This window comes from Ambystoma mexicanum, chromosome 12, assembly GCF_040938575.1.
Source record: "Ambystoma mexicanum isolate Mex_15411 chromosome 12, UKY_AmexF1_1, whole genome shotgun sequence".
Taxonomy (NCBI): Eukaryota; Metazoa; Chordata; class Amphibia; order Caudata; family Ambystomatidae; genus Ambystoma; species Ambystoma mexicanum.
Window position 1 is genome coordinate 1140350617 of NC_090936.1, and position 25990 is coordinate 1140376606.

The window sequence follows — 25990 nt, forward strand, 5'->3', positions numbered from 1 at the left end:
CAGATCTAGAGTGTGCATCTAGACAGTAGTGTTTTGTGAATGTGTGCACAGAACTCCAGGTTGCCGCTTTGCAGATGGACTCAAGGGGAACATTTGCAATGAATGCTATGGAAGCCCCCGTGCCTTGAGTGGAATGTGCTCTTGGCTTGAAGGGTAGTTCTCTCTTAGCAAGAGTGTAACAGAGAGTGATGCATTGAACAATCCATCTAGATATAGTGGATTTTGAGACCGCATCTCCTTCTCTTCCTGCTGCCACCGAGACAAAGAACTGATTAGTCTTTCTCAGTGGTCTGGTTCTTTCCATGTAGAACATGACAGCTCTGCGTACATCTAGTGTATGCAGACTTTTTTCTCCCGAGCTGGAAGGGTTTTGAAAGAACGTTGGTAGTTCTATAGTTTGGTTTACATGAAATTTCGAGATGAATTTAGGTGCAAACCTTGGGTGTGTGCGTAGAACCACCTTATCTTTGTGAACTGTTACGAAGGGGTCTAGTACAGAGAGAGCCTGTAGTTCACTTACTCTCCTAATGGAGGTGATAGCTATTAGGAAAGCAGTCTTAAGGGTGATATCTTTAAGAGTTGCCTTGTGCATGGGTTCGAAGGGAGGGCCCATGAGTCTGGAAAGTACCACATTTAAGTCCCATCCGGGAGCTGGGTTAGCTATCGGAGGGTGTATCCTCTTTACCCCCTCCATGAAGGCTTTGATAACTGGTATCTTCCACCACGACACTTTAAGTTGGGAAGTGGTGTATGCAGAAAGTGCCGCTAGGTGGACTTTAATGGAATTGAACACTAAACCTGAATCCAGTAAATGGGTCAAGTATAGAATAATGTCAGTAGGAGAGCAGTCAACTGGGTTGATGCTAGTACCTCTACACCAGATAACGAATCTTTTCCATTTGCTAGAATAGCAGTGTAGAGTATTAGGTTTTCTGGCTTCCCTGAGGATGTCCATACATCTCTGTGGGAGTTGTAAATGTCCAAATTCTATGATCTCAGGAGCCAGGCTGCTAAGTTCATGGTCTGAGGGCATGGATGCAGTGTTCTGCCCTTGTCTTGTGACAGCATGTTGTACGGGCAGGGAAGTTTCACTGGGGGAAGATAGGGACATCTCCATCAAGTGAGCGAACCATGGCTGCCGGGCCCACATTGGGGCCACTAGTATCATTGTAACCTGCTCCTGATGCATCTTGTGCACCACTTTGTTGAGAAGGGGAGTCGGGGGAAAGGCGTAAACAAATTTCCCTGACCATTGAATCGACAGACCGTTCCCCTTGGACTGGTTCTGGGGGTACCTGGAGGCGTAACTTTGGCATTGTGAGTTTTCCAGAGTTGCGAACAGGTCTATTTCCGGGAAACCCCATTGAGTGAAGACGTCTAAGACGATGTCTTTGTGTAATTGCCATTCGTACTCTCCGGGCAGGGGGAAGTCTCTGCTGAGTTTGTCTGCTAGAAGATTGAGTTCCCCTGGTACATGTTGTGACAGTAGGAACATGTTGTGTCTGAGAGCCCACTTCCATATATTCTGGGACAGTTTGGACAGTCCTGGAGAGTGAGTGCCTCCTTGCTTGTTGAGGTAGTACATGGCTGTGGTGCTGTCTGTGAGGACTATCACTGTCTTTTCTTGTAGCTGTTTCTGAAAGGCTTTCAGTGCTTTGAACACCGCTAGTAGTTCCAGCAGGTTTATATGCTTGGATGCTAAGCTCGGAGTCCAAACTCCGTGGGCCGTCTGATGGGATAGGTGAGCCCCCCATCCTGTAAGGGATGCGTCTGTGGTTAGAGTGGCTTCCACTGCGGGTGTGGCAAAAGTTTTCCCTAATAACAGGTTTTCTTTTGTCCACCACCGTAGCGAGAGAACCAAGGCCTGCGAGACCACCACTAGATCGTCCCATTGTCCGCTGGCCTGACACCACTGGCTGTAGAGCCACTCTTGCATTGGGCGCATGCGCAGGCGCGCGTGAGGTACCAAATAAATACATGACGCCATCATCCCTAGCAAGCGCATTGCTTTGCGTACCGTCACCTCTCGGCCTGCTACATAATGGGGAATTTGAAACAGCATGTTTTGGAAGAATCCCCTGTTATGAGCCAGTCGTCGAGGTAAGGGTATACCGGGATGGATAATCTGCGCAGGTGGGCCGCTGCCACTGCCAGTACTTTCGTGAATACCCTTGGTGCAGATGCTATCCCGAAGGGTAGTACTCTGAACTGGTAGTGTTTGTCCTCTATTTTGAACCTGAGGTATTTTCTGTGCGATGTCAACATTAAAATATGAAAGTATGCATCTTTCATGTCCAGTGTTGTCATGTAATCCCCTTGTGATAACAGTGGGATTACCTCCTGTAAGGTCACCATACGAAACTTTTGGGGTTTGACAAATATGTTCGCTGGGCGCAGATCTAATACAGGGCGCATGGTTAAGTCCTTTTTGGGTACAAGGAAGTACACTGAATAAATACCTTCTGTTACCTGTGATAGGGGGACGGGCTCTATAGCTTCTTTCTTCAGTAGTTCTTCCACCTCTTGAAGAAGAAGAATGGAGAGGTGTTGCGGTGTCATGCGTCGGTTCCGTGGGGGTTTGTACTTCGGGGAACCGTTGAACTCGATGCAGTATCCGTGGGCTATGGTGGATAATACCCAACGGTCTGACGTGATTCCCTCCCATGCTGAAAGGAACGATGTTAGCCGGCCCCCGACCGGTGATGCATGGGAGGGGACCCGAATTTTCGGGTCATTTGATGGTATTGGGCGTGGAACCTCTGGGGCTGGAGCCACGACCTCTTCCTTTGCCACGGCGTTGGCCTCTTTGACTGAACTGGGTGTTACCCTGGTTAGTGGGCCAGTTGGAGCCAGAGTAATATTGTTGTTGTTGGTTCTGTTGCTGTCTTTGGCCACGAAAGGAGCGTTTATTACCATAGCCTCGCCTGTTAGGGGGCCTAGAAATTTGATCAAGAGTCTTGATGGTATCAAACTCTTTTTTAGCATGTTCTAGGGCCTCATCTACTGCTTTCCCAAACAGATGCGTCTGTTCAATGGGTTTATTTATGAGGGAGGCTTGGGTTTCGGGCTTAAAACCTGAATTGCGTAGCCAAACGTGGCGCTTGAGAAGTATTCCCTGCACTAGGGAGTGGCCAGCCGTCTCAGCGGCATCTAGGGAGTTTTTAACGATGCCCTGGTTTACCAGTGTGCCCTCTGATATTATAGCTAGCAGGCGAGAACGCAGAGGTTCAGGTGCTTCCTCTGCTTCGCTGCGCAGCTTGTTCCACTGTGCATCTGCGTAGCTAGCTAAAAGTGAGTTGTTATTAGCAATTCTAGTAGAGAAGGCGGCGGAGGTCGTGATTCTCTTCCCCAGTGCGTAGAGTTTTTTGCCTTCTTTGTCTGGAGGTGCTTCACTAGTGGATAGTGGCACCCCTGCTCTTTTTCTTGTGTTGGTAACCACAAGGGAGTCCGGAATAGAGTGTCCTCTGATGTATAAAGGGTCAGAGGATAAAGGGCTGAAGAGCTTTTCTATTCTAGGGTTGACCCCTCTTACCAAAGCTGGGTTAGTAAGGGAAGGAGAAATTCTTCTTTTAATAAAAGCCAGAAGTGGAATAGATTGGCTAACAGGGGCTTTTTATTTGATGACTTTTTCTACAAAGTCAATGTCTGGAAGAGTTTCCCCTGTATCAATCTCAAAATGTGCTGCTGCCTTGCGCAATAGTGCATTGAGGGAAGGTTGGTCATCTATGGGAGAGGAGTTCCCATGTGAATCCTTGAGAGGAGAAGGGAGAAAGGCATCAGGGTCTGAATGTACTGATGGGGATTGCCAAGGCTGCACTGACGGTGAATGCCAGGGCTGCGAGGTAGCTGTATCCTCTTCAAACCCTGTAGCAGTGGTGTAAGGATCTTCTTCGAACCCCTCTTCCTCAAGTTCTACCTCTTCTTCTCCACCCAAACACTCATCTTCTTGGAGGCATTGCTCCTCCTCAGTGAGGTCAACCAGCCTAGGAATCTTGACTCTAGGGTCATCCTGTGCCCATTCTCTTTGTCTTTTGTGAGTGGGTGGGTCTTGGTTTCCTAGAAACCTTTCCATTTTCTCCATGCAAGAATGGAGCCTTTCAAGGGTCTCATGGGGTACCCCTGAATAGTCTAGAGGGGGGAAATTAGTGTTTTCGCCTTCGAATCGTTTCGAACGCTCCCACAACGTCGACGAGAGGTTCCTGTCTCCTTCTGAAAAGCCTTCAGGTAGTTCGGAAGCGTCCTTTGGAGAAAGGGGGAGTTCCTGGCTACTTTTATGTTTTTTCGACGCGGTATTCGACGTTTGTTTCGTCGTCCGCGTACGTTTGTCTTCGGCGACAATTCTCGCTAGGCTCTCGACCACGATTTTGTCCGTCGAGGGCTCTGGTGTCGACGTTGTGTGCGTTGCGCGTTGTACCTCGACGGTCGCTCTATGGAGCGTTGCGTCGGATGTTTTTGGGGTAGCACCCGTGTTAGATGGAAGCCCAATCGCTGGTCGCGGTTGCGTTTGCGGGTGGGGCTTGTGACCTTTACGGTCTGCGGTAGACGCCGGAGTGCCCTGCGTCCCCTTCGGCGCTGATGGATCCTTCGTTCTCGACGAAGAAGAGCCGTGGGTAGTGTGTTTAGCCTTATGGGGTTTGTGTGCGTCCTTGTCGCCGGGGTGTTCATCCCCATAAGCAGGGCGTGAGCCGAGCCCGTCGGGGCCGGGGACGGACGACGAGGAGCGGGAGCGCTCCTTCTGGGGGTTCATGACTTCCGTAACGGACGTCGAGTTATCGCACTCCTCGTCACTTTCAGTAACAGCGGCAGCGGGTGAGGAAACTGACTTCGACATCGCGTAGTCCGCCCACCTCTTAACCCTACGTTCTTTAAGAGTCCTGGGTTTTAAGAGCTTGCAGGCTGCGCAGCTGTTCTCTATGTGATCGAGGGGTAAGCAACGATTACAGAGCTTGTGCTTATCTTTCCAAGTATATTTGCCCCTGCAGCGTGGGCAAAACTTAAATGGTGTCCTCTCCATAGCTGAGGCAATAATAGCTGGCGATAACAACCCCAAGGGAAAGAAAGGGGAGAAAGAAAGACATTCTCAAAGAGAAGAGACAAAGTTTTAACCCCCACTCTCCCTACTGTAAGTTGGCCGTCGAGGCCAGGCCACGTGTTCGGCAGCGCCGAAGGATCTCCTCCGCTCTTATTCTCTGTCGAAAATCAGTTCGGCGGAGAAACAGCTTCACAGCTAACGTCGAGGGGGAGGGATCGTTATCAGTATATAAAGTTATGACAAAAGGACCGAGGTCCGTGGCAAGTATAGCAATGTCTCTCTAGGAGCTCCGCGAAAGGCGACCAGAAACTGGGCGGAAAAAAACAATCTGAGGGACCTTGACGCGTGAGGGATTGTGGGTACAACGCACGTCACTATAGGGATAGTGTTACAGACACGCCTTGTCAACGTCCCCTTTTCGACTACGAAAAACAAAATGCAATACTCCGCAGTGACCACTGGATGTCGGACCTATGCACAGCATGTGATTCTAAGCAGATTAACAAACATCAGAAATATGGTTTAGGCAGACAATTAGTTGAATGGTCACAATGGTACACAGTTGGCCGGTTGTATATATGCTAAGCTTTAATGAGCCAACAGGGCTCAAATGAGCGCCAGCAGATAATGCAGGGCATTATAATTTTAGCAAGTTTGGGTAGGCAATGGCAAGGTGCTAAAGTAACAGAGATGCATCATGATTAGGTGTCATGAGCAAATGATCCGTTAGTTGCTCTGCAGGTAGGCGAGCATGCGCATGGTACAATATATAGTGTATTTCCGGTGATGGTAGTGAGCCAAAGTTTGTACCCAAGGCAGGATGAAGGTGATGTTGTTCAGTTCAGTACATGAGTTCTTGGCAGCGATAGTTTCTCACCCTCTGGTGAGTGTAAGTAGATCCAGCTCAAGTGGGCACAAACAGCTTTGTGAGACGGTGGGGGCTGCAGAAAGTGTCACGCGCTGTGCTGCCGGTGCGGACAGATGCAGACAGCAATGTGGCCTTGGTCCATGTGGGCCTTGGGCGGGCCAGCTTCCGTCTCATGAGCCACTGGATTCCATGAGGTCATGCGCCATCAGCTTGGCTTCAGCTAGCCCCACCTTAAAGCGCGATTGGCTCTGGGTGGGGAGTTCCGGGAGGAAGTTCACAATTTCCCACCATAATCTTTGGTTGGCGGCAGCCACCATGGCATCTGCGTTGGCCTGACGAAGATGCAAGGATGCACTGGAATGAAGTTTCTTGCCATACGCCTCCAAGATCTTCTCCATGCCTAGCAGCGCCACAGGAGGAGGAGGCTGAGGACGACTGAGGCTTGGAGTATAATGATGCCGCAGTGATCACTGAGGAGTGTGACTGAGGATGGGCCGAGAGAAAGAGTGTATCCCCCTCCATCTGGCAGGGGGTGCCGACAGGGTAGCGGGGAGCTGCTGGAGCCACTGCATACCCGGTCCATATGGACGCAAGGGAAAGCTACCCTGCGCAAATGAGGGGTAGACTGTAGGCCACGTACCTGGTTGAGGCCAGTCCCACCTCGACACTCATTCTTTGCCGAATTCCTGGAAAGGCATCGGATGAGTGCCTTTCCGGCACGGCGGTCATTTTCCCGAGCTGCCTGCCATGTGCCTGCGACATGGTGCTGGGCCCACTGGGCCCGGCCTCGTCCAAGACTCTTGCGTGTGGAACACGAGGCCTACCCTGCTCATCGGGCCAGTAGAGCTGCGTTTAGGCACCCCCTTGGATGCATTGCTGGTATTAGGGCGTAGCCCCTCAGCCATGGTGCCGGTAAAAGGGCGCAGCCCCTCGGGTGTAGACCCGGTAAAAGAACCTTCCGGTACCTCGACACAGTCTGGGAGGATCAGAGGATCCCTCGACCCGAAGGCCAGCAGCTGAGCAGCCTCGGTGCACGTGCCAGTAGAAGGACCTGGCCAGTCACTCCCACGCAGGAGAGTCCCTGGGAAGGAGTCTCCCTTGTGGGGTGTGCTGGAAAATATCAGCCCTACCTTGGGCCTGGTTTGAATGATAGATAAGACAAAAAAGATAAAGTAGTATCCGCGCATGGAATTACATGGTAAAGCCAAACCCAGGAGCGCTGGTGCCTTCAGCCCGTTCCCATCAACATGGAAAAGGGGACTGAGGTATGGCGCAGTCAGGGCAGCGCATGCGAAGGGTCTGCTGCTGGATAGGTCTAGGAACTCGTCTCTCGAGATGGGTTGAAGGAGTCGAAGGTTGGTATGTTGGGCGTCGGGGCAACAGGATCAGGAGGGGGTAGATGTAGGGAAGGGTGGAAAATTTGGTGTTAAGGGTTGTCATCCTGTCAAGTGCAGTGTTGTAGAAATCTAGCGAGAGGGAGTCGCAGAGTGTTTGTGTGGGAGTGGCTTGGACAGATGTGCAAGTGGGTTTCACGAATTCAGAGATAATCTTGTGGAGTTATTTGCTGCTGCTGCCACAGTTCAGATTTCATTTATTGTAATAGGCTTTTTGGCCCTTCGGATCTCGGATTTGTAATTACGGTGGTCATTTTGTTTTTTCAATATCTCCAAGTGGCCCGTGAATCATTTGGGGGATGGTCCTTTGCGTGAGGTTGCGGGGGGGGGGTGAGTGGAATGAGTGATTATTAAGTCAGGATTCAATGGGTAAAGGTCTACCACAGGATAACGTTTCTGGGGGATGGAGTAGCAAGTCTTTGGCTAGGTCAGGGTGTACCGCGACTTTGTTGCAGCATTTGAAATCAAAATTAAGGGCAGATGGAGCTGTGGGAGTAGGGGCTGGTGTGTCGCTAGAGAAAGGGATGGCATAGTGGTCTGTCAAGTTAAGCAGTTTGGGGATGGATATAGTGACTAGGTCATAGGAGCTGAAGATCGCATCATGGGTGCAAGCAACTGCGTGAGTTGGACCAGTGGTATGTCTGGAGAGGTTGAGTGCATCAGGACTGCTGACCATAAATTGTGTCATGGGGTTGTTGGGCATATCAAACCAGATAGTGAAATCTCCCAATAGTGTAAGAGTTGGGTGATTTACCTTAATGGTAGCTATTGAGTCAGAGACTTTTGGAAAAACGGCTGTCATATCCAGGGGGTCTGTAGATGAGTAGGAAGCCGTGGGCGAGTGTTGATGGTAGGAAGAGTTTTACTAGAAGGGATTCACAGGAAGCGTTGCATATCTGGGTTTCGACAAGTGAGGGGGGAAAAAAATGAGGTTTATAGAGTATTGCCACTCCGCCACCTCTGGAAGGTCTGTTGTGGATGATAAGCAGGTAGCCAGGAGGAAAATCCTTGTGCATGACTGGTGGAAAATAGTCTGAGAACCAGGTTTCAGTGATAAAAATGAGATCGGGATTGTCAGAGGATAGGAGGTCAAAGATGCTGTGCCTGTTTCTTGCTACAGAGTCAGCATTTAAAAGGATGCATGTGACTTCATGAGGGGAGGAGGTTTTCATGACGCTCATTGCTGGGAGTGCTGAGTTAACAAAGGTGCCTGGTGAGATGGGCGTGTGGTAGGACTGGTCTGGGTGGTTGAGACTGGCTGAGGCAGGGTAGTGGGGAGGGGGGGGGGGGAAGTCTGGATGCATGTGCACTCTGAGGGTTGGGTGAGAGGGTTATACTATCTCTTTTCTTACCCCAAGTTTTCTTTATTACCCTTCATTTATATGTGTCACATTTACTTTTTCCATTTATTTCTCCAGTATAACATATTTGTACGCAACTATGGTCTAGGATAGCGCTTTTCATTATTATATATATTGGGCCCGTGGTTTCCTTTGTAAATATATTAAGTATTTATGTTTAAGCCGAGTTCACATGGTGTTTTTATATATACAGTTTTTTTTCCTTTTTAGATCAGTAGGTTGCCAATTTGTCATTGTTGATATTAGAGTCCTATATTCTGCTCGGATTTAGATTGGCATTATATAAGACTAATATCATTGCATACACTAACCTGTGTGCTTTTTCTATTTAACAGTTGTAATTATTGCTGATTACTTAAATAAAATATTTAACAAATCAATGACCGTGGGAGTGGTCCAATGCTGGAAGATTGGCCTTTCCAATTTAATAAACTTTACTGGGGTCAATTAAGCCAACCCATATAAACTAAAACTGGGAATCCAGTCAGAATTAGTGGTATGAGTGACAGAAGACTAACCAGTTTGACCACAGAACACGTAAACAAAGCTCAGCATAAGAATTGATGTTTCTGAGTGCATGGGGTGTAAATTCTAAATTACACACTGTAGTGACTAACGTACTCTTAGTCCTCCATACTGCATGGGCGTCCCTTCCTAGGGACGGGAGACTGAACCTTTTTCACCAGAAAAAAACCTTCACCTTTAAATTTAGAGGCGCACAGGGGTGCAGCCCTGGCTGCATGCACCGACAACGCCCTCCGGCACCACACCTCAGTCCCCATAGGCGCATCGACAATCGATTAAAATTGCCTAATGACACCCGTTTTATTACAGGGAGGATGGCAGGACGTTTGGCGAAATGGGCACTAAAAGTATGTTAGTCACTACAGTGAGTAATTTATAATTACTCTTACATCCCGTCCCCTTTCCTCCATACTGCATGGGCAATTACAACCAAGTGTAGCCCCAGGGTGGAGAGGAGACCCTCCTTAAGCAAATAGGTTTCTAAGAACCGCCTGTCCGAAAGCTGCATCTAATCTAAAGCCGGCATCCAAACAGTAGGGCTTGCAGAAAGCTGAAGGGGCGGCCCATGTGGCTGCCCTGCTTATGACTTGCCAGGGGACATGCCGCTTGAATGCGATGGCCCGTGCCTTGGCTCGGACCGTGTGGGCATGCAAGTTGGCCGGCAGTGGCTTATCCTCTCCCCCGTAAGCATCTGTGATGGCCGAGACCATCCAACGGGCTATGAGGCCTTGGAGGCCTGATACCCAAGGTGACAAACAAGGTGTCCGACTTGCAGAAGCCCTTGGTCCTATCCAAGTAGAATTTCAGGGCACACCCGACAACGAGGCAGTGCAAAACTCTGTGCCTCATCCTTAGGCTCAGCAAACACATAGGCAGCACCATTTCCTTTTTCAGATGGAATGCAGAAAGCATCTTGGGTAGGACTGCTGGGTGTGTCCACAGGACTACTATCCTTGTGAAACATAGTATAGGGCTCTGAGGCGACCAACGCCTGGATTTCGCTGACTCTGCGACCCGAGCTGAGGCCGACTAACAAGGCCGTCTTAATGGTGACCAGCCTGATGTCCACGGACGCCATTGGCTCAAATGGTTTGTGCGCCAGGGCCCCCAAAACTACTGCCTGGTCCAGGTGCCATGGACGCAGTGGTTGTCCAGGGTGGGCCCCCCCCCCCCCCCCCAATTCCTCGAGAGAGGAGTCCTATGGGTAGGCTGCCGGAAAGGTTTGCCCGTCTGCAGGTTGCAGTCCCTGGACCACTATGTGAGGTCCGGATGAAGAGAAGGAGGAGCGTTGATCATCTCTTCCCGAGAGCCCAGCTCCTGGTTCCATGACGCTGAGAAGTGCAGCTGTATCCTCCTCATCCCGAGTCTCGTGTGGGGGACGGCATGTAGGACCGCTGCCATGAGACCCAGTAGGTGTTGGTACCACAAGCCCAATGTCACTTCTCTACTGAGGAAGTGCATGCACAGTAGCCCTCTTGATGGCTGTGATCTTGTTCTCCGAAGGAAAAACTCGGAGCACATGTCACAGATGACCACCCAGATTGTACAGTGTGTTCATAAGAGCGTGGGAAGTGCAGTGCACTGCTTCCAGAGATGAAGCCCTGACGAGCCAGTCGTCGAGGTACGGGTATATGTGGTGGCCCTGAAGAGGGCCACTACTGTATTCATCAGCATGGTAAAGACCCTGGGGGCCGAGTTGAGACCTTGTATTGAAAATGGTAGCCCATGATCCTGAATCATAGAAAAGAGCAATGAGGCTGCCAAATCAGGACACGCAAGTACGCGTCCTTCAGATCCAGGGAGCACATCCAGTCTCCCTTGCACAATGTCCCCCCCCCCCCCCCCACCTGTCCCTCCCCCCCTGAGGCGTGGAGACGGAAGCCGGAGGCTGGTATGGAACTGCCTGCTCTGGGGGCCAGAGCAGGGAGCAGAGGCTGCACAGGGGCCTGGGGCGTCTGTACTGGGACCTGCGGTGCCAGAGCCATTGGGGGGAGCACGTCCCTGAGGGTAACCCCATGTGAAGAGATGTCATAAGCCTGAGGAACCTTTCAAAAAATCTGTCCTCACAGGCCAGTGGGGTGGTAGGTAATATTAATGGGGTAGCGGGCAGCTGCTGGAGCCGTTGTGTGCCCTGCCCATACGGACACAGCGGGAACCTGCCCTGCACAAAGGATAGGTTGTAGGCCACATACCTGGTTGACACCAGTCCCACCTTGACACTCGTTCCTCCACCTGCTCCCTTCCTTGGTGCGGTATCAGGCAGGTGTCTAATGTCTGGCACGGCAGCCATCTTGTCGAGCTGCTTTCCACGTGCCTGCGTCGTGTTGCTTGGATCACAGGGCCCAGTCTCGTCAAGGACTCTCGAGCGTGGATCATGAGGCCTACCCTGCTCTTCAGGCCACGATCTGGTATGCGTTCTGCCAATAGTACTGCATATAGGCGCCCCTTCGGACATGTTGGCGGTACTAGGGTGTGGCCCCTCGGGTGAAGACCCGGTAAAAGAACCTTCTGGTCCCTCAGCACTGTCACCAGGAGGATCCACTGACCCCCTCGGCCTGCCAGCCGATAGCTGACTTAGCTGTGGTACTCGTGCAGATATGAGAACCCGAGCGGTTCCTCCCCCGCAGGCGAGTTCCTGGAAGGGAGTCTCCCTTGCGGGGTGCACTGGAAAAGAGTGGCCTTACCTTGGGCCTGGATTGATGGACGAAGTCCTTCAGGTCCTCTGGAGATCTCTGGAGAGCTCCCTCCACCTGGCTAGTCTGTTCTTCAGAGACCTCGATGAAAGCGCGTTTCACGCGGTACAAGCTTGCCAGCTGTGGTCTGGGCCAAGGCAACGTAGGCAGAGAGCGTGGGGGTCTGAAGTTGGAAAGAGCTTGTGGCAGGATGGACACCTGCTGAACCCTGTAGAAGTCGACATGCGCCTGGGAGGAGCGTGATGCCCGAGGACCGAGTACCCGAATGATAAAAAGACAAAGCCACAGAAGAGAAGTAGTATCCGCGCGTGGAATTACATGGCCGAAGTCCAAACCAGGAGCACCTGTGAATTCTGCCTCTTCCTCTCAACGCATAAAGGAGACCGAGGTGTGGCACCAGAGGGCGGCGTCAGAGCCACACATGCTCGCAGGGCCGCACCCCTCTACATTTAAAGGGGGAAGAAGGTGTTTTTTTCTGGTGAAAGAGGTTCCGTCTCCCGTCCCTAGGAAGGGACGCCCATGCAGTATGGAGGAAAGGGGACGGGATGCAAGAGTATGGTAAACAAAGGCAACAGTCTCTGGTCATAGTTCACACCACTTGTCAATGAAAGTGTGACTGGCTCTGCATTCTTAATTTACTTCTTGCAAAACAGATTTCTACATTTGGTGTGTTGATGCCCAGTTGCAAAGGTCAACAAAAATCATTTGAGAACAAACAGCTTCCGCAACATTGTTGTGAATGGTTTTATTGTTTTTTAAATAAACCAAACATCTTATGAACAATAGGACGCTCGATGTGCCAGGGAAGCTGGGGAAACAAGTTTACCAAAAATTACCAACAGATACAAGGATTCAATTATGCTTTCATATTCAATCCTCTACCTGTCCAGTCAGTCCTTTTATGCAGATTGGCATATATCACAGACTCTAAATGCGACTAGAGCAAGGAACAAGATCTAAAGAACGTCTTACAAATTGCGTTTAGAGCTGCTGAGAAAGCAACTCAGAATGAGGGCACTATAACTGACTGCAAGTTCACAGCCCTTTTCTACACTTTTAAGCTTATTGCTAGCATATTTTAAAGATTGGAACACAGGCGTTCATATTTTAAAGACAAATCTTTTGTTTTTTAAAAAGCTTATGCAAAGTAATTGCTTTGGTAAACTACTCTGAAGAACAATTTTCTTGTTGAATATTAAAAAACAACCACGTAAATAGAGATTAATCTACAAATAGTTAATTAAATAAAAACTGACAAACCAAAATGTATAAACAAAAATTAACATTCACTTTTAAATATTTAAACTTAATTTAAATCTGAAAACATTAATAGTTCTTGCATAGAAGACTGATAAATATCTAAAGGGTTCAATAGTCTGCAAGTAACAAGTGTGGCCCCAAAAAAGGAGCCATATTAAGTAATAAAAACACGTCTCATAGAAACCAAGGTTCATTAGCAGATCATGTACCCGAGTTGCGTCAAGATCAAGTCAAGCAAGGTATAACAGCAGCCGTGGTAAGTAAATTCATGTTAATAAAATTGTACTGAAGTAGGTTTATGGGACCTCTTACCAGATAAGCAAATTACTACGCTGTCCAGTTCATTTATCCCATGAGAAGTTTCACACTTACCACTGAAAGATATCACATCGGCAGAATTTAGGGCAGTCTAAGGCATGCCCATCACATGGTACAAATCTTGTCATGTTATTATCAGTCTCTTTGCCAGGAAGATTCCAACACAAGCTTAGAACCAGTGGGAGCGTAGTGAGTATGGGCTTTTTGGAGAGACCATACAAAAAGGATATGTGCAGTCAATATGCAAATTGCTCACTCCAGTGCACTTCTCATTAGTCACTTATTGACTAGAATGCTGATCTGCATTAGACTTGGAATGGAGAAACTGTCACGATTACTATATATGGCATGGCATTTATAACGCATCTATACACAAGTGTTTCAGAACTTGTTTCAGTGGAAAAGAGGTGCTGAAAATTGGACTTTAGCCCGAAAATAAAAGTGGCAGTAGGGTTTAAGGAGATACAGTGCAGGAACGTTAACACTTTGCCGCCTTGTTTATTGGTGGTAAGGACGAATATTCCAGACTGGGCTCCACAGCCAAAGCAAAACCCCCAATAAGTCATTGATATACATAGCCAGCCACTTATTACAGTTACCTCAGCCCAGAGGCTGAGAACTATGCACTGTTTTTCCTTCAGGACACTACAGAGTTCTCCACAACTAAGAAGTTACTTGTCCAACTTTCCGGTAATTTTGGATTTCTATACTAATCAGGAAATTAGCCTTCCTACCACCATCTTTCCACTGCCTTCAACAAAGATTAAGGAGCCTTCCAAAGCATGAATGCGAAGAGTGCCCCAAAGACAACCGCTTCTAAAACCTGCTTGTATAGTCAACATGATTGCCCTGCCCCAACTGTAGAAGAGCACTTGTTTGTCAATGGTGGAGACATAAGGCGCAACAACCAAGAACCAGTAAACAAACCAACAATACCGAAGGGTTTTTGTATCCAGCCCAAATGTTTCTTCGTATGCTGGGGGTATTCTTGCGTAATATGAAGACTATATTTCCAGGTTCTAAAAAAATGTCTGAAATATTACGGTAATGAAACAAGTGCACAGCTAGGAGTTACTAACTTTGTTTGCTTAAGATAGATAATAGCCAGTAAAACACATTTCGGGCTCATGTAGTTGAACCGATAACAAGAAACTTTAGGAAATATGGATACTTAATTGAATTTATGGATGTCGCTCAGATGAAAAACACAACAGCACGAGCAAAACAATTTTTAAACTGAATGCAAGAAAATTCCTTGCAGGATCAACCATCTGCACATCACGTTCAAGTCAGTAAACCACTGAACTGATTTTCCAAAGCGTGCATGTAGGTGTGATGGAGTATATGAGCTCATGCACTCGTGTGCATCATTCACCATTCTGCATAAATAGATTTTAATTTTTTTAAATAAATAACACCAACAAAAAGGCATCTAGATCACAGTGCCAATTCCTCCCTTTAGCAGGTTATGTAATGATTTTTTTTGGCGTCGCAAGTTTCCATTGGTTTTTTTTGCCCGATAGATGGGGGGTGGGGATCCAGTGCCCAACAGCAAACCAACAGTGGTGTTGGTTACATGCTTAACCATAAACACAAGCTGCTCCCAAATATGACTGACATGTCTTGAATGATATCAGTTTTCGACATCTTAACAAGAGCATATAGTTAATAAAGTCAGATGACTTGCACCAAGCAACAACACCTCCAAGACGTTTCACTTTTTACCAAGCGTACATGGTTTCCGCCAGCTTACATCGTTCATATATATTGTCTTTAAACTAACTGAAATAGGTCATCACAATCATTTGTATAGGTTGCCTGCAAACAGGACAGGGCTTATTTCGTCTTTTGAGCTTTTTGGCACATGTAAAACATGCCATTAGATGGCCAGTCCTTCCATGAACGATGCAACCATTTTTTGGCCTAGTTTGGCAAATGACACAGGGTTCCAGGCTGGTAAGAGGAAGTGTGGATTCCATTACGTCTTCTCGTTCTAGAGTTTCTTCCTTCCTCATTTCTTTGGAATCCTCCTGACTGCTGCTCATGATGCTGCCAGATGTAGACGGCTGAGAGTAGTCCTCCGTTTCCTGGGATTGTGACGTTACTGCACCTGCGTCATCCTCTTCATCTGCAATGGATTCCTTCCTTTCAATAAACTTAGCTTTCTTGCAGTCAGGAACATCAAATCCCAAATCATTATCCAATTCTGCCAAACGTTTTAACTTGTGCGTCTCTGATTTACTGTTCTTTGAATCAGGAAGCCAATCCTGGCGAAGCCCCCAACATCTTTGACAATGCCGAGGAAGGGGACGGTTGATTTCTTCGCAATCTGGGCACTTCCAATAATCCTTGAGAAATAATAAAAAGAGTGACAAGGTTAATCACAATGTAGATTCGGTTATGCATTTTGACAGATCAACTTTCTTCATATACGTGTTGCAATATTAGTGAAATAGGACAAAAAAAACCTTCCTGAAGAGAATGATTGTTTTTGCCCTTGCTCTTCCTCATGAATAACCTGGTTTGAAAATGTCTACTACAAGGTCACAAAAGCAGGGTCTCCTCAAGAATGTTAAAAAGGGCACAACGGACTGCTTTTTCCTCACTCATAGTGGTGCCAAATGCTATGATGTTCCATAGGCTACTCCCAATATCAAACATCTTGTAAAGGAAGTACTAAAACCGCCCTTCTGTTTCTCTTCCATCCTGCGCCCACCAGATTTTCCAATTTGGTTGTGAAGCAGATTAAAACAGATTAGCACCCAGCAGGGATGGAAGGGAGCGGTTGGGGGGGGGGGGCGCACGGACATGCGGCAGGCCTCACAGCCAAACCAGAGGCTCAGAACGGGGTGCTTTACAACATGGTAAAGCCCCCGCTCGGAGCCTCCTTGGAAGCGGGAGGCCACCATCTCCCCTGCTGTGACTCTGGTAAGTGTGCAACCACGCCCCCTTCACTAGAATCCCCCATTTCCAAATCTCTAACCCACCCCATTTACCTGGCGCTCCCTTGTCCTTCGCCAGGGACATTGTGCTCCCGATGGAAAGGAAAAAGGCACTACATGTTATTCCCTTCTCCCTCAGCGGCCATCTTGGTTTGTAGTTTTGTCAAGTAAATGTCAAGCATGCAGTTTCTCAACTCGAAAAACAATTAGCATCCTGGTAAAACATGCCGGAATGCTAATAGCAATAAGCCCCTTGTTGGGTGTGGGGCATTAACGGGTTCAGGTAATGCCCGGGGACAACTTCAAGGCTTATATCACGGTCATCATCTCACCCGGTAAAAACACATTTAACCACAGAGATAACTAAACTTCCATCCCTGTGTTACATGATCACCAACCGGTTTCGACAAATACTGTACCTTTCATGCCTTGCCTGAAGGGCAAACACTGCCTTTAACAGCCCGAGCTCAGCTCGGGCTGCGGGCTGTTAAAAGTGGGTCCGCCCGACAGGCAGGCCACGAAAGCCATTTGCACCCTGGGGTGCGAATGACTTCACAATTTTGCATCACGATCTCCCAATAAAAAAATAAAAAAATAAAGATTGCCACCACCATATGGAAAAGGTACTTTGTACCTTTTCCATGACAAAGGCGGCAGCCAGATGGGAGGAGTTGGGAACTGAGCGTAATGCTACGGTCCTGCAGTTAAGTGGAGGGCGTGGGGAAGGGAAGCAGGTCGGGGAAGCAGGTCATTGTGGGGCAGGAGCAACAGGGAAAGGCGCCATGTTGCTTAAAAAAAACGCCACCCCAGGACGGCATTAGGTGGCTGGGGCAGCGGCCAGTGATGGTGAAATCTCGACCGATGTTCCAGCCACCCGATTGACTGAGCGCCCTTCCCCTGATGCAAATGATTTTTAAACGCTTCGTCAGGGTACTGAATTTGGAGCAAAAAACAAAAAATGAAGCCAATTACAATTGTACAGACTTAATTTTTATTTCCCATTAACTGGACAAATGAACATCACTGGGGGGCAGCGAAACACCACTTAGCAATTAATTACTGGCAGTTGGTCGGAAGCACAGGGGTTTCTGGAAAACATTGGGATCCCAGGTTTGTTTGTTTGTTTGTTTGGTTGGTAATGCAAAACCAAGCCCTAAGGTAGACGGGCGCAACAGAAACAAGAAAACTTAAAACTTAGTTACAGTACAAAGGTAGCAATACATAGAACAGTGATTGTGATAAGAACAAGGTACAAGATACATTAAATGCAAAAGCAATGGTCTTGGTAAGTCAAGGAAGCATTATCAAGAGTATCGGTGTCTGCACACCTACGTATACACTGCGTGCACAGTTAACCAAGCTACAGTGTAGTTTGGTGAAAACAAAGAGTCGTGTAGGGGCTGGAGAGGTAGAAATGTAGTTCGTCAGTTAGGTGTCATTGGTGTGTAGCCAATTGAGAATCTTATGTCTGAATTGAGGGTAGGGTTGTACTTGTCTGATGTCAACTGGTAATTTGTTCCAACATTGTGCAGCTTTAACAGGGAAACTGGTTCCTCCTGCTGTCGAGTATTTGAACCTAGGAGTCTCCAGCATAAATGAGTTGGCAGATCTCGTAGGGCGGGTAGCTGTTCTCATAGTAATTTTATCCATAAGGTATGGAGGTGCTAAGTTATTAAGGCATTTGGAGGTGAGGGATGCTGTTTTGAGGAGAATTCTGTCCGTTATTTTCAGCCAGTTAACCTCTTTCCTGAATTTGGTAATATGCTCTCTGTAGGGGATGTTTAATGCTGCCCTCAAGGCGTTGTTGTGCAGTCTTTGAATTCTGTCTGTAATATATTTGTTAGCTCCAGAGTACAGGGCATTACAGTAATCTAATCTTGACATAATAAGAGCATTGGCTAGTGTGGTGCAACTCGCTCTCGAGAGGTAGGGTCTGGAGGCTCTTATGAGTTTGCAAGTGTACGTTGTGGATGAGGCAAGGGAGTTGACTTGCTTTTTGAGGGTGAGAGAGGAGTCCAAGTAGAATCCTAAAGTTTTAACTACAGACATCACCTTGATAGGTTTGTTATCAATGTTGAAGGATGTGTAGTTTGGGCTGAGTTTTTGGATATTAGCTTCAGAGCCTAAGATTAGTAACTCCGTTTTTTCGTCATTCAGGCAGAGGCCGTGGGATGCCCTCCATGCCTGAATGAGGGTGTATATTTTGTTCACCAGGTCCGAGTCCGCCTCGAAGTTGCCCGAAAGGGGTATGAGGATCTGAGTGTCATCTGCATAATTAGTGTAGGTGACACCCAGTCTATCCAACTTGTCAACAGAGGCTTGGTGAAGATATTATACATAGTAGGGGATGTGCCTTGTGGAACCCAACAGGTTATTTTGATAGGGTCGGCACAGGCTGAAGTAGAGAAGACTCATGGTCCGGTTAGCCAAGAAGGATTGGACCCAAGCTGTAGCATCATTGGTGAAGTTGGCGTCAGATTGGAGGTGATTGCATTACACTACATGGTCCACCAGGTCGAATGCTGCCGACAAGTCCAGTAGGAGAAGCAAAGCTATTTTTCCATTGTCCTTTAATTCTTCAATTTGTGTCTTAAGGTCTAGCAACGCTTTAAGAAGAAATGGCAAAGTGGTAATGGGTATGTAATTAGTAGGGATGGTGGGGTCCAGAGTTTGTTTTTTTAGTAATGGTAGAACCCAAGATTCTTTGAGGTTGGCTGGTACTTTATAAGATTTAAATGAGGCGTTTATCAACTTCGAGATAAAAGGGGCTAGGTCTCTAGCTGCATCCTTTATTATCTGTGCTGGGCATGTGTCGCCTTTACAGTTCGAAGGTTTGAGGGAAAGTATTTTTTCCTTTTGTTATGGAGATAGTCTTGAATCTAAAAGGTGTGGTTGTCCTAGTCACCGATGGTTGACTAGTTTGTTGGTCAATGAGAGGTAATGAGGACTTTTTTTTAGCGATTTTGCATTGTAGAGACAACATTTTATTTGATAGAGCACCATGCTTTATCCTTTGGGGCATGGTCTACCGATTGGATTGGGGATTCTAGTTCGCGGAGGATGGAGAACAATTCGTTAGTGTTAGATTTAGCTTTCTCAATCCCATCATTGAAGGTATTTATTTTGGCTTTAGTTATTTCTTTGTTGTACATTTTTGCCAATTCCATTAGGTTATTTTTGTTATTTTCAGAGGGGGAGTGGCGCCAAGCAGATTGGAATTTCCTTTTTTGTGATCTTAGGGATTTAAGTTGGGGGGTGAACAAGGCGATTCAAAAGATATGAATTCAATAAAGTGATTGCTGACAGCCACAATTAAGGGGCCACACAATACCAGTCCAAAAGTGCTCAGGTGCGTGGTCTCCAAAGGCAACACTTCATAACGCTGGAGCATAAATAAATGCCCAGGAAAAACCTGTCTCTGCGACCACCAGTCTGGCTTCAGAGCTGCCAGAAGCAGGGAAACTGCTCTCCTGAACATCCGCGAGGACCTGCTCTCCGACCTTGACTCTAGCATTCCCTCTGTCCTCATCCTACTCTCTCTCTCTCTCTCTCTCTCCTGCCTTTGACGCGGTCAACCATACCCTTTTGCTGAACCGTCTGTGATAACCTGGGTATCACCGATCAGGCTCTGGCTTGGCTGACCTCTTTCCTCTCAGGTCGACCCTCCCAGGTCATACTGGAGTCCTTCCGATCATCTATCTCCCTCCCTACCTGTTGTGTTCCCCAGGGGTCTAACCTCTCAGCCTGGCTTTTCAACCAATACCTGGCAACTCACACCCACTGCATTGCCATTTTCTGCTCAAATTTAAAGTGTTCCGCTGACGACAACTCATTCTCAGGTTGCCCTCGGCCACCTCCTCTCCCTCTCTCATCTCGGACTGCCTTACTGCCATTCAAGATTGGTGTTCCGCCAATGATCTTTGTCTGAACGCCAGAAAGACCAAGATCCTCCTCATCGGCACGCCTCCTCCATCCTTTCCCCTCACTCTCTGGCCGGCCTCCCTTAACCCTCCTCCTACACCCACCTGCAAGGATAAGAATCTCGGGGTCATCTTTGATTCCACACTTTCCTTCTCCGCCCACATCTCTGATGCCTCTAAAAAAAATTTAAAAAAATTAAACTTCCTAGTGCACCTCCTCAAAGGTACTCTACCCTTCCTCTCCTTCCCCCAGAAGCTCACTGCCTGCCAAGCTCTGGTTCTCTCTAGGTTGGACCATTAACAGCCTCTTTCTAAACCTACCTGCCTCTACCCCCCACCCACTGCAACTAATCCAGAACAGAACTGCAAGACTAGTCCTTGGCCTCAAGCCCGGGGATCGTATCTCTCCAGCTATGAAATCTCTACATTGGCTCCCAGTGGATGCAAGGATTCAATTCAAAACCCTCTGCATTGTCCACAGGCCTTCTGGGGCCTGGGCCCAAACTACCTTCAGCTATCCCCCCGCAAATACCTCCCCTCCCGAGCTCTTTGCTCCTCTAACTCCCTTAGGGTCAGTCGTTTTTCTAAGAAACGAGCTGGGGTAGATCGGTCTTCGGCTGGTGCCTCCCTCTGGAACAGCCTCCCTGCCACTCTAAAACTTGAGAACCATCTACGGTTCTGCAAACACCTCAAGACCTTCCTCTTTGCTTCTGCCTTCGCCCGCCCTCTCCCCTGATCTGTTGTCTTCTGGCACCGTGCACCTGGCCACCCTCTGTCCGCCGAGCCCAGGGACCTGCTCATCCTGCCACCCTTCCGCCCTGCCTCCGGTCCACCCCTTGCACTGGGGTCTGTATCCATGGTCCTCCCCACCCCCTTTTTTCTTCCTTCACTTATCAGACCTACCCTGTCTGCTGCCTTAAACCCAGCATGCACATGCTGGCCGCACTACCATGGTTTGTTGCTTTTATTATTTATCTAATATTGATCCGTTTCTCCTTTGCTCCACACATTTCCATTTCTGTCCCTTCCATGCACTTTTCCCCTCCCCCCATGCACTTGCGTGTTCTCAGTGTCACTGGGCCCAGTAAGATCATGGTTTTGTTCTCCCCTGTTCCCATCCCTTGCCTTGTCGTGCTCTGAAACCCTTTGTGTATGAGCGCGATCGAAATAAAAATATCAACTATCTATATTGCTAGGGTTGCCTCATGTGCAGGATCAAAATTGCTGGGATCTATTATAGAGTCTGGTTAGTTTCAAACCAGCCGCTAGCAGGTTCTACCTTTGGCTCTCAAGGCCAACTGGAGCCTTACAAACATGCAATGTTCATTTTAAAAAAAGGCGACATTTCTAATACACATTTAAGCATAATGGATAATATATAATTGGCAAAACGATAAAGTGTGCAATTCCTGTGCAAGATAGATTTGCACTATACTTGGTACTAGCTTCTGGTTCCCCTGCAGTAGCCCCTGCCTACTGGGTGATGCCAGACAACCAGGAGCTGGTTTTAGCACCAGTTAATTGAATGCCAATTTCGACCCATGATGTCAACCTGAAGACGGCCTGATAAGTGACAAAAAGGTGGTCTGCGGCTAGCAATGATTTAGTCCTTCAGTGGGCTCAGAATGATTTAGTCCTTCAGTGGTTGACAAAAACTACTTGAATACAATTTAGGCAATCAGATTCTAACATTTCCTCAGCCAGGGAATACCAGAGGCCTAACCAGTAAGTCTAGAAGCATGGTCTTTTGTTAGGACGAGTCAAATTACATTGGAGAATTGAACAAATTACCACCTGCATCTGTGAAAGTTACCGTTAGGCTCTTTGGAGGGAAAGCATGCACTCACCATTTCTTTTGGTCGATAAGACCACAAGATAACTCGGATCACAGGAAGTCATAAAGTTGAATGGTTTGAGCATCAAATGAAGGTAGAATTAAATTAATGACCTGGAGTAGGCTACATAAGAGAATGAAGGTACTCTAAATATCTTCCAATATATAAAACCTGTTTCATGGCATGTTCAAGAGCGCAGCAATGGCCGATTAAACAACATTAACTGACTCACCTTGCCATCTCCTAGCACCTTTGCACTAGGCATACAACACGTACACAGCACCATTATGGGTACTACTTCCATATTAATTTACTGGAGCAATGCCAAAGCTTACATTGTTGGCTCCATCATACGCTCCCCCCATGCCAGCAGCTCAAACAGTGTCCCAGAACTAATGTAATAAATAATTTTTAAGTGTACTATTAGGATGGGAGAATCCAAGTGTCAATGCCACAAACCACATACAGCCATACAGGAAAGCAGGACATCAGCATTTCTGGCCGGAGACACCATCAATTCAAGTTTGCATTTCTCCCCTTCCATCAATTAGCCCACTTGCACCCCTTAACCTCTACTTTTCTTTTCTTGCAGAACCACAGGCAGTGATTTAGCCAAAATAGCAGAGGTGCGCTATGCAAAACCACATAAAACAATGGAACAAAAGCCTGCCAATGACACAGGAAAATGCTTTTGACAACAAGCAGATTAAACATCCCCTTTTGAAAGTCAAACAGGCTTCTGCAGGCAGCCAACGCGGTTTGGTACCAATGCAGAATGTGGACTTCATTTAAAGCGTGGGAAGATCAATACCATGTCTTGGCCGTAGGAGTAAAAAATAGAGCAACGGGTTCTCGCAGTAACCAGTGCAGATTTGCATTTTTGTCAAACAATCTGTGGAAAGAGCAAATTACACTTTGCCATCAAATAAAACGTCAAGGGTGTTTGCCTCTATATACTAGTTCATACAAACTTTTACCCAGTCAGGCATGCCTTAGAACTTAAAATAAACCCAACAAAAAGTTGACAATCTTTCAGTACGTACATCATGCATATTCACCTGCACTTGCAGTCACTTTGTTGCCTTATAAAATCTAAAAAGCAATATCGGAGGGCAATTAAGTAGTGAATGCATTATCCCATATTATTTTATATATTTTAGCAGAAAACTACTTAACTGATGGGGTAAGGAGAAAGTGGCATTTTCGTAGAGTTGTTCGCCTCTTTCACATGACTTGGCCTCCTTTGAAGGTTTGGTGGACAGTGGCGAAAGATCATTCCCTATGCTTAGAGCTGGTGCAGCTACAGAGTATTGTGTCAATAATTGACTGGACATTACCAACAGTTCAACTTTGGGTCCTCAAACTTCAATCTGTTTTGGATGAGGCGTTTGCTAAATTCTATACACATACACAAATCGACAAGAAGGTCTTTGCATCGAGAACTGTGCATGTGCACCAACATTCCTAACCTGAGACCTGGCCCTCGTATCAAATCCTGACTTAAATGGGCCCTCTGCAACCATGATATCCTCCTACCCAAATCATGAAGCTGTTAGAATTAACATATCTGGACCATGTTCAAATACTTTAACATTAAGAGTATTAGGTAGATAATCCATTTTTATGCCAAATATTCTTCACCCGAGAGCACTTGTTGCTGCACATGTGTTTTTTTACCATGTTCCTGGGTGAGTGGGAACCCCACCCCCCCCCACTCACCAGTTCTTTTACTTGGGCTATGGGAGTGGTCAAGGTCAAACAAGTTTATTCGGATTTTCAAAGAAATCCATCAAACACAAAAAAAAAAAATGCAAAAACATCACAAATAGGCAATTACAATCACTACTCCCGAATAGAAACAATAACACAACAGTTCATTAAATCCCTAATTCTGTCCCAAAATGACCCTTTACGGTGGCCTCTCCCTCAAGGTACTTGACCGATCACGACCCAGAGGGATAAGGTTAGCGCCGGACAGTGGAGATGACCTCACAATTGGCCGCCAGGTGCACCCGGACCCTGTATCCGGATATGGACTAATTAAAATCCCACTCCTGGGTGTCCTGCCGGCCCCCTCACGTTGTCCCAGCACTTCGTTTGCGACACTCTGGTCCCTAAAGGCCAGTACCACAGTATCCCAGGGCCGATTCCCCCGACTAGGTACTCTGACACAACCCACCATGGATTCCCTCTGCACTGAAGCACAACCTTTAGTGGACCGTAGCCAGTGTAAGGTTTTATTTAACAGGGCATCCTTTGATTCATACACATCCCTCGCCAGTTTAGGAACCCCATGGAGGAATACCCTAGCGTGTTTGAACTGACAATGAGGTAGGGGCTGGAAGGGAGCCCCACTACCCCGTGGACCATAGACTTTCTTTTTCCCTGGGTAGGTGCATTGTGGGCCCTCTCTTTGTGGAACATAGGCCCGCAAGGGGGTAGGCTTTACCTTGGAGTCGGGCAACCTGTGGGGCTCTTTAAATTTAGCACTTCTTGCACTGGGGTTGATGGCCGTTGCTGGTCCCGCGTTCCCCCGCCCCAAGCTAAGGGAGGTGATTGTAGGAACTACAGTAACAGGGATCAGGCTAGCCTGTTCCCCCTGATATACCCAAGGGGGGTCGGGGGGACCCTTGCCCATGTTTGGAGTAATCAGAGGCACCCCATCCCTCAAAGCCCACCCCTTAGATTCTAAGAGGGATGAGAGCAATATTCTGATAGCTGCTAGCTCCACCAGCACCTGATTACATTTACAGCCTGCCCCCCTAGGTATAGAGACACCCCCGGCTGGGGTGTTAGTACCTGTTCCAATGTCAATGCTGGTGCTACTACATGGTCGATCGATGGTCCTGAGTGGGGAGAGATGGAGATAAGGGCTGGCTACTGAACAGGATGAAGACCCTTGCTCATTACAAGGGTTACGAGAGCGGAGGAGATGGTTATGCATGGAGCCGTCGATAGGCTGTCCCTCCTCTGTGGGAACGGGGGCAGGAGAGGAACTGGACAAACCCACAACCATTCCAGAGCCAAAGTTACAATCGCAGTCCTCTACAACATCCTCTACAACATCCAAAGCATGAGCAAGTTCTGGACAAAACGCACCCAATAAGGTACCAGGGGAAATGCCAGAGGGGAGGCTGGATGGTTGACAGCCACTGGTAAACTCTGAAAGTCGAACCAGTTCCCCCTCCGTCCCCGGGTATGGTTCGCCAAGGGCAGGAAGCGGAAATGATGGGCAAGATGACATAGTGGGGGCCCGGAACTCCCCTGCAGCGCGGGTTGGACAAACTAACGTGCCGCCCTTGTTTGGGGCTATGTCTGCGAAGTCTCCCAAACTCAGCCGTCCATCCGTGGTAACTTCTATGGTTAGAGATGGCTCCTTGGTTACCACCTTAGTTGCTATACCCCCTCCTCCTCCGAGTAGGTGAGACAGGCCAGCCTGACCACCAGCCTCTCTATCACCTCCAACACAAAGTCCTTCCAGATCAGTTTTGCTGTCCCTTATGTCTTGGAGAGTTTGCTGGGTTTCTATTTCTGGCGAGAGAGAAGTAAGGTGGCTAGAGGTCACTTCCCCGACAACAGGGGCAGTGTCAATGAGCGAGGAGACTGCAGTAAGGGCCTTGGCTCCAGTTGTTCCTCCTTGATGGCTCAGTCTCTTAATAGCCACAATTTTACGTACTAATGACTGCTCAATACTAATAGGGGCGGGCTCAGAGCAGCACAGGGGTGGGATGAGAGGCACGGAGGGTGAGGGTTTGAGTACCACATGGCCCTTGTGGGACCTTAATGACTTTAGTAGGCGCATGGCGGATCCCCCCAAGCCAAGACCTCAAACACGAAACAGT

General features: G+C 47.8%; 1 protein-coding gene across 4 annotated transcripts in view; it reads right to left on the reverse strand.

The window, feature by feature from the left end:
* Positions 1-12603: 12603 nt before the first annotated feature.
* Positions 12604-25990, reverse strand: part of MDM2 (MDM2 proto-oncogene) — a 359362-nt gene continuing 345975 nt past the window's right edge. For all 4 annotated transcript variants that reach the window (XM_069629717.1, XM_069629715.1, XM_069629716.1 and 1 more), the window contains one exon: positions 12604-15799. In XM_069629717.1, the coding sequence (XP_069485818.1) occupies positions 15230-15799 (570 nt within the window). In that variant the 3' untranslated portion in view covers positions 12604-15229. The remainder of the gene's footprint in view (positions 15800-25990) is intronic.